Source organism: Cyclopterus lumpus, chromosome 10 (assembly GCF_009769545.1).
Source record: "Cyclopterus lumpus isolate fCycLum1 chromosome 10, fCycLum1.pri, whole genome shotgun sequence".
Classification (NCBI taxonomy): Eukaryota; Metazoa; Chordata; class Actinopteri; order Perciformes; family Cyclopteridae; genus Cyclopterus; species Cyclopterus lumpus.
This window is the reverse complement of record NC_046975.1, coordinates 15,756,212-15,768,692: the sequence shown is the minus strand read 5'-3', so window position 1 is coordinate 15,768,692 and position 12,481 is coordinate 15,756,212. Positions and strand designations below refer to the sequence as shown.

Sequence of the window (12,481 nt, the reverse complement as noted above, 5' to 3'; positions counted from 1 at the left end):
TATGTAGAAGGCCTGTAAATGAAGCAGCTGCAGCTTCATCCTGGGCCTTGCCAAAGAAACATATTTTATTCTGACATCAGTTAATCTTTTCTGCTGTTTAGACTCTTGGATCTAAGCCTTGTAAACAGTTCAAAAGCTATATGGCTTATGCCCTGCGTGTGCCAAGAGCTTTGAACAGACTTTTATAGATTCTACCTTCCACCATTACCTGGGAAGAAGAAAACAGTGCATTTAAGCAGATAGAAATAGTCTGTCACCAATACATTAAGCACATTTAGTTGTCTTACACCTCACTCGTTTTTTTTCTTTAAAATCAACACTCAGGTGTGAATGTGGGGTATACGAGTCCATCAGCATTTCTTAGAAAACATCCAACACATTTTTTGAGCAAACCTAAAGACAATACGGAAACTGTAGACAAATGTCCTGTGGGAGCCGTTGACTAAAACTGTTCACCCCAAACATAATTAAGAACAGGCCTCCTTTTCCTCGCAAGCGTCTGTCTATAGAATTAGGTTAAAGAAACCCATTACAGCCGGATGGGCCAAGTAAGGTACATATTCGTTGTTGTAAAGGTTTGTGATAATTCTTGGTTCATAAGTAAGTGATTTATTGTCTCCTACTCTCTGATTAAGCACAAAATGAAACTCACAATCCTATAATAATTGTTATTTTGGCAATCTTCATAGAGCATCAGTTCTTATATGCCTCTGACATAAATAGGGAGGCACCCCTTATTTACAAGTACTTGTGCCCAAAACACTGGTGCTTTATGAGGGTTACGACTAAGGGTCAATGATAACAAGCAGAAGTTTAAAAGAACAGGGATTTGTTGGAAGTAAATACCTCTATGTCACCTCACATAAATCGTTTTGGCCTGTGAATAAGAATGTAGTCAGGGCCGGGCCTTTCAGTGCCTCCTCTGAAGGCCCAGTAGAGAGCGAGACTGGCCCGGGTCATAATATAAGGAAAATACCGAGGTCACAGTGCGTCTGGTCAGGTGACCTCTTAGGGACTGTGCACAATTGTTTAAATGACTGTGTTTGAGCTTGGGTTACATCATGGTGAGTAATAGCCGTAACATAATACCATAAGGCCACTCCATCACTGTTTTGACAAGTGTCAGAGTAGCATGAATTGCACAATATGATATAACTTTTAAACACATATACTGTTACTGCCTGAGTGTTTGTATCATGATCATTAATACAGGGATGCTGGCATTGTTTCATAGCTACAGCTGTGTGTCTTGAGAGTCAGCACAATAGCTCCTAGAAGACCAGGAGGTTTAGGCCAGCATACACCCAGACAATACACCCACATCATTCATTCTCTTTGATGTAGCTCACTGGCCCCCGAAAAACAGATGTCACCCTGAACACTAAACAGAGCCCCATGCAGTCTAGCCCTCACCCAAGTATCACTTATTGTTTTGTCTTTTTAAGCCATTAAAAGGTTATACTGGTGCAATGATAAAATTGAGTATGGCGTGAGAAGTGCTTTCCAGGAAATTGACAATGAGCCCCAGCGCTAGCTCTGTAGTGCAGGACTAAAGGAGACTCGGCAGGTTTTAAACTCCAGATGTATCCTTTCGTTATTTGTTACGCTCTGGAGAGTATAAAACAAATCACGCTCTGGACCTCTTACCTGCCTGTTAACAGCTACTCGCTGCTCTGATGGTGATTTAACCTCAAGGATAAGTCACACTGAAGGTGAAAATCAAAGCGGAATTCAGAATTATGATATTAAGCATTTGTTGTTTATCTCCACGTTTTTTTTCTGTTTGTAACAATCAGTAATACTTGTCCCATCTATCCCAATTAGACTGTGAGCACCCTGGTGATAGGAGAGGCTATCATGTCAGGCAAGTACTCATGTTGGGCCCAGAATGAAGACGGCAACAGCAAAATGACGATACCTTTCTACGTTGATGGTAAGTGGGTCACCAGAATTTGAGAGCTGAAATATTTAAATCTGAACTGCTCAGCTGAAAGTACAATAATAGCAAAGTGCACTATACTGTGCACTGGATTCTTTCAAATGATCTACACGTACAGTACACGCTATAAAGAATTGCAGGAACAGCGAAGGAATGTGCAGATTGCATTGTGCAATAAAGAAACCAGAGGGGGGCATTAATTGAAACCATCTTCCACTGTAGCTGAGCGGCTTCAGGGTGGAAGAGAGGCAAACATGTCCCGAGCCATATGGAGTGCTATAATGGCACGCTTTTAAAAATAACTATGAATAACTGCATTCCTGCTCCGGTGCCAGCAGTTCATTCCTCTTTCTCTGTTAGCCTTCTGCTAAATAATTAATGTTTTTAATGTGCATCTGAGCATTTACAAATGTTCCCAACATAAATATATATTAAGACAGTCATGTAGTAATCGTGGGGATGAGGTGAAATTGCACACAAGCACAGTTAACTTTGCAATAAAGGGAATCACAATTCCTGAGGGGTGACGGATCAATTTTGAAGAGGGATGTATGCGGGCGAACTCGTGCTTGAGGGGATGCCAAGTGCCATAAACGTATCTCCCAGAGTGAGAGAATTCCCAAGAGGAATTCAGAGGTGAGGAAGACGGAGAAAGAGTGAGAATACTGCAAAACAAGAAGACACAAATGTAATAACAGCTGTCTTCTTTTACGGAACACAGAATGCTTTCCAGCAATCTGAATAAACAAGCTCAGTCTGGTTCCCCTGGGGCCAAGACTCAGCTTCTCTCCAATCGCATGAGTGCAGTCCAGCGGCAATGTGCTTCCAATTAACAGTGATGAAACAGGAAATAACTGCAAATGTGACATTCCTGGCATTGCAACAAGCAGCAAAAAAAAAAGTATTGTCCAACACAGGATCTTAGGCCAGCAGGATACGTGTCTCTGTAAAACAGATGACGTAGACTTCTGTTAAATGCTCTTTATTCATAATTAGTAACTGTTGTTGACCCCATCTGATCATTGAACGTATCTGGAACTGAGGATGATTTAACATCCTTGAAATCTATTGTCACACTAGATCACCCTGAGGAAATCACCATCGAACCTCGGGCAGCCATCGAGGGGGATGATGTCACTCTGACCTGTCGGGCAGCTCGCTACCTTTACAAAGACCTACACTGGTTGGATTCCAGGAATCAAACGATCACTTCCAACGTGTCCAGTCTACATATCAGCACCTACTCCATTTCTCTTTCTCTCCGTCTGCAAAACGTGTCCCAAATCAGCACAACGGGTTACAAGTGCCAAGCATTCAAGCTCCACAAGAAGGTTGAACTCAAGACCGCTGCACTTTTTGTGGATGGTGAGTTAGAGGAGGATATGAGAAACTGATTGATCAACAAGACAATAATTGAGAAACAGCAGCTTTAATTCACTTTTTCATGTTTTTTTTTTTTTTGTGCAGTGAGAAAAAGGCCCTGGCTGAGTCAAAATCTGACAAATCAAGATGTGAACAGTAGCAGTACCCTGACACTGGCCTGCTTTGCTCTGGGAGTTCCTCGTCCGTACATCATGTGGTATAAAAATGGTGTTCAGGTGGAGGAAGGACCAGGTAACCTGAGAATGCTATTCCATGTGCTATGATTATCATATGATATGATGCAATTTTATAATATTTGTGGTCAGTGGCACAACTGCCGCAGAACTGCAGAACTGGATGAAGGTTCTGAAAGAAAGAATACATTTTGTTATTAACAAGACTGTATCAGCAGGTGAAGCTGTCATCCCTAAAGTTCCTATCTATGCATACTGAAGACATTTATGCGGTTAAGCTGCACTTTGCAATTGCAATCTTTTATATAATTACGGCCTGTTGGTAAAGTAAATTTTGCATTCAGTTGTATTTGCATTTATACGCACACAATAATGCCAGACGATAAGTATGATAAATCCTTTTAGGTAATTGCATAACCTGAGCTCCCACAGAAAATAGTATTTCTGGCTCATGGTGTATAAAACATCCTGAGCATAAATTAAATTATTCTGCATCAACACAACCTCAGCTGCGGTGAGAGCGGCTTAATTTCCATCCCCAATTTGTATACGCTCAAGTGCCTGGAGATGCACTGTAGCGTTCCATCTGCTTTTGCACTACTGCCGGCCTGCACCTGCACAAAAGACTGAGTCCCAAATGTTAAATGCCACACCTTTTAAACTTTATCAGTTTGACTGAGAGATTGTGTGTTGCAGGTATCACTCTGGGAGAGGACGGGGTTCTGACCATCGAGAGGGTGAAGAAAGATGATGAGGGTCTCTACGAGTGTATAGCCAGCAATGTTGAGGGTATTGCGAAAACCAGTGCTGTTGTTACTGTGTTTGGTAAGTCACTCAGACACCTTGAGATATTAACTAACGAACCATCAGGAAAGATCCGACACTCACTAACAACTTGCTGCATTGTCAGTGGAGTGTGGTGTGCTACACATCAAATCAAATAAACGTATCATCCATCTATTACAGTGAAGTCATTGCATATTCTGCATGTTCAATCAAAACGTCTCAGAGGCCCTCTTGTTTTCTTGTCACTACTACAAATAGCTCTGGTCTGACTTCATGATGAAAAGTTTCCCCTGACAGCAAATCTGTGGCTGCCAGGAATGCCAAGTGAATTCCTTCTAGGGTTTTATGATCGAGGCTCTGGCTGAGAGTCCTTACCTTGAGGACATGACCTCTGAGAAGTGTTAAGAGGTCCACTAATGAGTGCAAAGAGATTGACTGCCAACAGCCAAGGGACTGGAAACACACAGTAGATAATTGGAGGAGAATGTCTCTTAACTTGCCTGTGTACCTTTACATGTAAATGAATTGGCGTGAAGGTCAAGATGGCAGTGTAGGTGAGATTTCATACATGTAGTTTTTTCCAAATTGATTCTAAATAAGCTGAACTTCAATTTCTCTTGAAAGTGTTATCAATGTACACCACAAATATATTTCAGCAACAGGCGTTGTGCATGTTCTGCTTGGCTGTATAAAGCCAGACAAACTTGTTGTCCAGATTCAAGGGATACGGTGGTTCAGAGTGGCGACATGGGTCGTTATAAAACAGTGTTTGGAAGAATTATTATCAGAAAAAGTGTGGAATGCATTTCCCAAACAAACCAGAAATAAACACTAAAGTATGTTTCCATTTTCACTTTGAGAAAATGAACAAAGAGACAAATAAACAAAAGATTGACAAATTTGTAACAGAATGTTTTCTTTTGATCCCAATTCTCAACATCCCCATTATATGACAATGTATGAGATCATGAAGGTACACAGTGGTTTCTTTGCTGACGAGGTCTGGTAGAGTTGACAGTAGTTTTTTACTCTTTCCAGGGGATGAAGGGGAAGCCGAACGTTGAGGTAATCATTTTGGTGTGTACGGGAGCTGCAGCCACGTTCCTCTGGCTCATGCTTATCCTCTTCATCCGCAAGCTAAGGAAAGGTAAGACGTTATGGTACTTCTTTTATCAGAAAGTATATGAGATTATCTGCCAATATGTGTGAAGTTCAAGTGTCCATGGCATTTGCCTTTTCTATTTTTGGTTCCTGTTTCAACTAATTCGACTCCAATAATGTTGGTGAAATACAGTTAAATGGAAGGACAGATTTAGCCAGTGTTTATTTCCACATACCTTCCATGAGTGGAACATGCTTGCTAAAAAACAACAAGGAAACATGTATGCACCGTTGTTCTGGCCAAGTATGCGTCAAGCAAGAATGTTTGAAGTCAATTCAACATTTTTTACTACTTACTGATCACTTGAAATGAAACAAAAGTTAAAAACTCTGCGTTGTGTTAGATCATTCATATTTTGTCATCTAACACCCTCAGCAACCGGCACAATACAAGATGGGTCCATCTATCATCATTGACCCTGACGAGTGTCCCCTCGAGGAGCAGAATGATCTTCTTCAGTACGACAGCAGTAAATGGGAGTTTCCCCGTGACCGACTGCGACTAGGTGAGATTTCAATGAGCAGGAAAATGTAACAATATGATTTAAATATTATAAGGGAAACCTTTGACACAGTTAGTTTCTGGAGAGTTACTTTCTTTTAAATCTGTCAATCGCAAAGCTGAAATCTATAACTTTAGTTGTTAAGATGATGTTTCAACACACTTGGGATATCTCAGTGTGTGTAAATAGCTTGCTAGCCGGATGAATGGAAATGTACTCAACCCGGCAGGAATGATTGGTTATTTTCCAATGCAAAAATCCTTTTACTGTAACTTTCATTTACATTACTATGTCAGATGTATCTGGTTTGAGCATATTTAATTTCATGTTGAGAATATACGCAGCCACATTAAGGTACGTGAATAAGTGTCGACTGTCTGCAGCTGTTGTGTAGGGTTATTACTTATCAGTGACCTGCGCTGTCATCCAGTCTTAAGTGAGCCATAAATTCTCGAAAAAACGCCTGGCGTGTGTTGTTTTAATTATAGACCCATAGTCTGACTGACAGGGAACCTGGTCAGATTGTTCTGCCTGAGGGACAGGAAACTCTAATGTTGTTGTGAATACCTTCTTCCTTTGCCAGGCAAAACTCTTGGCCATGGAGCGTTTGGGAAAAGTGGTGGAGGCTTCTGCCTTTGGGATTGACAAGCTCTCAACCTGCAAGACTGTTGCTGTCAAAATGTTGAAAGGTACGATGTCAACAAAAAGTTATAGAGATTTGTTTTGACAGAAGCACTTGATACATTACTGGAATAACCTTTCAGGCACAGAACTACTTTTTCACAAGTAGTTCATCCTGGAGGACCGACAGGCTTGCATTCATGTTACAGTCTCCACTATTGTATGGGTAGCAGATGAATAATGAATTTCATTTCTGCAGAAGATGTATTTATTGAGTACATTACAGACTCAAGGGCTACAGCATCAGCATGTGCCTACAGTTAATGTTTGTCTGTCGTATCGCTTCAAAACATCATGCAATGTCTGTTCCTCGCAAATTGCAGTTAGAGGTCAAGGTCAGGACCTCTAATCCTGTTCTTGATAAAGAGATGCACAGCTCAGATCAGAATCTGCAGGTGGAGAAGAGTTCAAAAGTTGGAGATGCAAGTACAAAATTACCAACACAACCATGTTTGCCACATTTTAGATAATTCCAACATTTGGAAACTATCTGCTGTCTCCTTTTTTTTTTTAAGAAGAAGAATTATTCCAATGTCTTTCCAAATATTGACAACAAATGTTTGATCAATAATGAAAACAGGAAAACCTACTAGCTGAAAAGTTGTCATTATTATGTTATCACTAGATAAGCAAACTCCAGAACCATCAGTAATCAGAGATATGGGAATAATGTATCATACAAATATGGCTCATGTATTAGATGTATTGGTCACTGTCATATCATGAATCATGTCTCAGCATAAATCACAGACTCTCTTTGGCTTTTGTTAGTCGTAGGTCAAACTTAACGTGAAGCAGCAGGTCTCCTCAAATTGGCCGTGGTTTAGCGAGAGACTCCCTGGCTGCTTTAGCCTTGAGCTCATAAATATCAGGTCGGTCAAAGCAACATAAAACAACCCTTAAATATTGGTTAAATCTTTGTTCAAACTTATCAAAGTTGTGTATTTATTGTGAGCACCTCCCATTTTATTTCCTAATTTTGTTGCCATTCATCTTTGAGGTTATCCTTCATCAAAAAAGCCTCTTCATATTTCTGGGCCTAAAGCAATATTATTTTTCCATCATATTTAATGAACTCTTAAAATTAAATTCCCCAGTAATCAATCTAACAAGGTTTTCCCCACATTCTGGCTATACATGCAAAACTAAAACAGAATGATTTATTCTTGAAATGCAAGGCATCATCTGTATGTTTACATTGTAAGATGTACACATTTTGGGATAAGCGTGTCGTATATTATTGTCCCCCATGCATCCAACCAAATATTTAACTTAAAGGAAACATGTTCACCACTATTGAAATACTGATGTAATGCTGTGTGTTTTTTGTAACATTTGTTCCCTCCTGTGCATAAAAATATCTTTCAACATAGGAACAGACCTGCATACACTTGCTTCTTTTTTCATAGAAGTTATCTTTGCATTTGAGCTAAACTGAATCATCTGGTGGTCTCATTTTGTTTGATGTCTTCCATCTTAACTTTATAAATTGAAAACCTGTTTCTTATTATATTTTCAATGAGTTTGGATTCCAAGCGTTCATATTTTTGAACAGAACATTTTGGAGTGAACCTAAAACAAAATTAAAGGACATAAAACACAATGATGATCGAAATTTATTGTGAAAATGTATATCCTTTAAGTCAGGATGTTTAATAACACCAACCGATGTGGAACAAGTTCTTAATGTGTTTGCATTATTTCAGGAGGCGCTACGTCAAATGAGCGGAAAGCTCTGATGTCAGAGTTGAAGATTCTGATCCACATTGGCCATCACCTGAACGTGGTCAACCTGCTGGGAGCCTGCACGAAGCCTGGAGGTGAGCTTTACTACTGAGGTCCTAAAAAGGATCCCACTGTTTCAATATTTGGGTATAGAACGTATAATCTATAAGAAAAAAACTGTAATTTTAAAGGAAAGATTGTCATTTCTGAACTATCACATGATGTAGGAATAATCATGAGAGATTTACTGTTTTAACAGGTCCATTGATGATGATAGTGGAGTTCTGCAAATACGGCAACTTGTCCAACTATTTGAGAGGCAAGAGAGATGACTTCTCGTCTACAAGGTGAGTCACGAGCTGCTTAATTTAGACGTTTTGACATTCTTTCTTTCTCATCATTTTGGCAACCAGCTTGTCAGTATTGTAAGCAGTGAGGGACTGTTTTGACAACCATTAACAGATCATATTTAACATGATGTATGTGTGTGTGCTGCTCAGAGCCAGGACGGTAAGGTGGTGTCGTCAGGATCGGGCTGCGAGCTGAGCGAGCTGATGAAGCGCCGCCTGGAGAGCGTGGCCAGCACCGGAAGCTCAGCCAGCTCTGGCTTCATCGAAGATAAGAGCTACTGCGACTCAGAGGAAGAGGAAGAAGGTAAAGGCCAAGCATGTCTTGCTTCCTTTCAACCCCCCTGTTTGTCCCTCCTGCTGTCCCCCCCCCCCCATCCTCTCACCTCTGCTCCACCCCTCCCGCCCAGGAATGAAAGCTCCCCTCAGATTGTTTTCTAGCCTGACTCTGATGGGACATTTCCTCCTCCTGTTCAGCAGTACAATCACTGCAGCAGGAGCCACTGTCACCCCACTGAGCCTGGGGAGGCGTCTGTTTATTTCCTGTCCTGACCTGAGTGTTGCTCTGCTCTGTGGCTCCAGCTCGGACACGGCACGTCAGCCACGTTGTTCCTGATGTGTTATTTCTGGTTTGATTAGCTGTTTACTCAGGTGGGCCAGTGGAAGGACTCCTTGTGAGTTCCTCTCTCAGACCCCCGACCAGCACACTGGGCCCATAACCACACATTTCACCTGACTTTTGAAAAATAGGAGGAACTGTAATTTGTTTTCATTTCTCGTCTGTAAAGGAAGTTTTCAAGACGGTGTGTAGAAGGAGTCACGTACGTGACAGGATGGATTGTTAAGATTATGTGTATTAGTTTGTTATAGTTTCATCTGATCTGATTTATCTGACAGAGAGCGGATGATCACACTGACTGCATAAAAAACACAAAACACCTCGATGATATATCCGATCAGAAAAATCTGTCTCACTGTGAAAACTTTGTGCTCTTTTGTTTCACAGAATCAGAGGATTTATATAAGCGAGTCCTGACGTTGGAGGATTTAATTTGCTACAGTTTCCAAGTTGCAAAAGGCATGGAGTTCTTGGCTTCACGCAAGGTATTTTCTTCACATAAATCAATCCAAGACATCCATCAAGACATTATATTTTAAACAGCTGCAAATATCATGTTATTTTGATATTTATTATCAGATAGCAATAGTTATGATAATTTGGACACATTTTACGCCGTATAGTGAAGCATCACCATGCTCTCCCTTGTTTACTGTAGCTGGAGTGTTTAAACTAGAAAAGTCAAATGTGTCCAAGTAGAGGCAAAATGGTTCAGAGTAGTCAAATCCTTCAAAGTTGTAGTTACAAGCAGTTTAAACAAAAGGTTCCTGAATTGTAAATAAAGAAATATGCAGCAAAAGACAACTTGAAAGATTTTAATTCTCTTAAATTTAAGTGGAAACCATTATGCCTCTATGACTCTTACTCCAGTATTTCTTAAGGTTATCATTCTAAATATCATTCATTGTTCAAGTCATTCATAATTTTGGGGAGACCGGATGGGACTGATTGAATGAATTGACTGAGAATGAAGCCATTGTTGTAGATAACCTGTTACGGATGGTTTCTTAGCCTGGATATGGAACACTTCATCTCCTGTTGTAATGCCACTGATGACTTGACCATATGCTGCTATGCAAGAAGTCGTTCTTTATTGCACGCAGAGAACCATGAAGTCAATTACATGCAGAAAACTTGCATTAAATACAGTTTTCTTGCTTCCTTTTTTTCATTAGTGCATCCATCGTGATTTGGCTGCACGAAACATCCTGCTATCTGAGAATAATGTTGTGAAGATTTGTGATTTTGGACTTGCCAGAGACATCTACAAAGACCCGGATTATGTGCGCAAAGGAGATGTAAGTGTATTAAAATCCAGTCAAGTCTTTTTCCAGCGGTCTGTTTTGTATTGTCTTATAAAATAAATATTTAAAGCATTTGTATTAATAGATAACATGCAAAACAGTAAACTATCACTGAACAAAAGAACTGAATTAATTCAGCAGTTCTTGGAAATCAATGTGTTTGTTTGAATTCTAGATTATAAAACTAAATTAGTCTTAGCTCAATAAAAAGCAGTACCTGCTCACACAGTTTAAACCAACTAGCTCTCCACAGATGTGTAATTAGTAAGATGTCCACGCCACTGAGATAAGAGGGAAAATGATTTCTTATCTAAATATCTGCACAGGCCAGACTGCCGCTCAAGTGGATGGCACCTGAGGCCATTTTTGACAAGATCTACACGACTCAGAGTGATGTTTGGTCCTTTGGTGTTCTCATATGGGAGATCTTCTCACTGGTAAGTGTCATGGCTCAGTATTGACCACTACTTTTATAGTTCACACCCTGCTGACAAACATCACACATACTGTTGTTCTTGATACATTACTGGAATAACCTTTCAGGCACAGCTAATAATTTTCACTATAAACACATGCGATACATTCAGGAACATTTTCATCATGGGCATTTTTCCACATGTCATGGCAATGCTCAAACAGACGGGGCAAGGGACAGTACAGCAAATGACAGTTGTGCAAAACTCATCAGAAGAAGACGATCTGCATGTACCCGGCAGAAGAGTCTTGTGATTGGTTCGGTCGCTGCATGTCAGATAGACGCGACCCTTTACATGCTTGTCTCTGCAATGTTACCGTTTCATTCACAACACAGCATTTACCTAGGAATGGTATGAGGTCTTGAGGTGGGTCAAAATATTGATATTCATTTCACATGTAGTTTGTGCTGAACCTCTCCACGTATGCATAAAGCCCGTTAGGTTCTGTTATCAGAGATGTACTACTACTACTATCTGCTACTACTACTACTATCTACTACTACTACTACTACTATCTACTACTACTACTACTACTATCTACTACTATCTACTACTACTAGCTTGCTGGACTCGCTCGGTGCACCCAGCTTCACCAGATGCCTTTTTATTCTCCTTCCGTGTAATTGTGCCTGAGGACAATAGGGTCTACATTGTCAGCCTGAGAAAACTATTGTCACGCCACTCAACATTCGTGAAGTTTGTCTGTGATCTTTAGTACAGTCATGGGACATTAAAAGGAGAGAACTCCTCCTATTTAAGCTCTCCGTTTTGTCCCAGCTGGCAACACAAACTCATTGTAACCAGGCAGCCAGATCAGTGTAAAAGTGTTTCCCTGCTGTGAACCACTGCAGTCTTTAAGGCAGCATTGTGTGTCAGCCCAAGGTTGCCTGTGCACCGTGGCACAGAGCTCACCACACGTTTCTATAGCAAGACTCAACGTGAAATATTTTATGTTTAAATGGCTCCATGGGAAGCTGTATAAACATAAGAGGAAGTGCAACCAAAGTTGGATGTATTGCTTTTCTGTACGTTTTGACTGTGCTGCTTTTGAATCACAGCCATACGGAGTCGTCACCCACAGCAGTTGATAGAAAAGTGTGTCAAATTGCATATTCTTTTAAATATAAAGCACACTGACATCATTATGATACTTACCCGTGTGTCTTTCTTCTTTTTCTTGGTTTCTTTCTCCCTCTTTTTCACTCTTGACACATTCTCACCACGTTTTTTCCGTTAAAGAAACACTTACACATCTGGGTACTGTTAGCGGGGCCTCAGAAAAATAAATCAGGAAACAAGGATACAAAATGACCAAGAGAAATGGCAAAGAAGTGAGCTTTGCAGCTTGATCATGTTCAGAGGTCAAAAGTTTCAGGGTAACCAA

General features: G+C 40.4%; 1 protein-coding gene across 1 annotated transcript in view; it reads left to right on the top strand.

Annotated features, from left to right (window-relative positions):
* The window catches only part of kdrl (kinase insert domain receptor like), a 40,669-nt gene that overhangs the window by 16,249 nt on the left and 11,939 nt on the right, over positions 1 to 12,481 (top strand). The window contains 15 exon segments of the mRNA XM_034544016.1: positions 1,825 to 1,933; positions 3,020 to 3,304; positions 3,407 to 3,553; positions 4,192 to 4,324; positions 4,462 to 4,465; positions 5,329 to 5,425; positions 5,817 to 5,948; positions 6,529 to 6,554; positions 6,556 to 6,634; positions 8,333 to 8,446; positions 8,611 to 8,702; positions 8,852 to 9,005; positions 9,705 to 9,802; positions 10,493 to 10,615; positions 10,948 to 11,058. Coding sequence (XP_034399907.1) covers positions 1,825 to 1,933; positions 3,020 to 3,304; positions 3,407 to 3,553; positions 4,192 to 4,324; positions 4,462 to 4,465; positions 5,329 to 5,425; positions 5,817 to 5,948; positions 6,529 to 6,554; positions 6,556 to 6,634; positions 8,333 to 8,446; positions 8,611 to 8,702; positions 8,852 to 9,005; positions 9,705 to 9,802; positions 10,493 to 10,615; positions 10,948 to 11,058 — 1,704 coding nt within the window.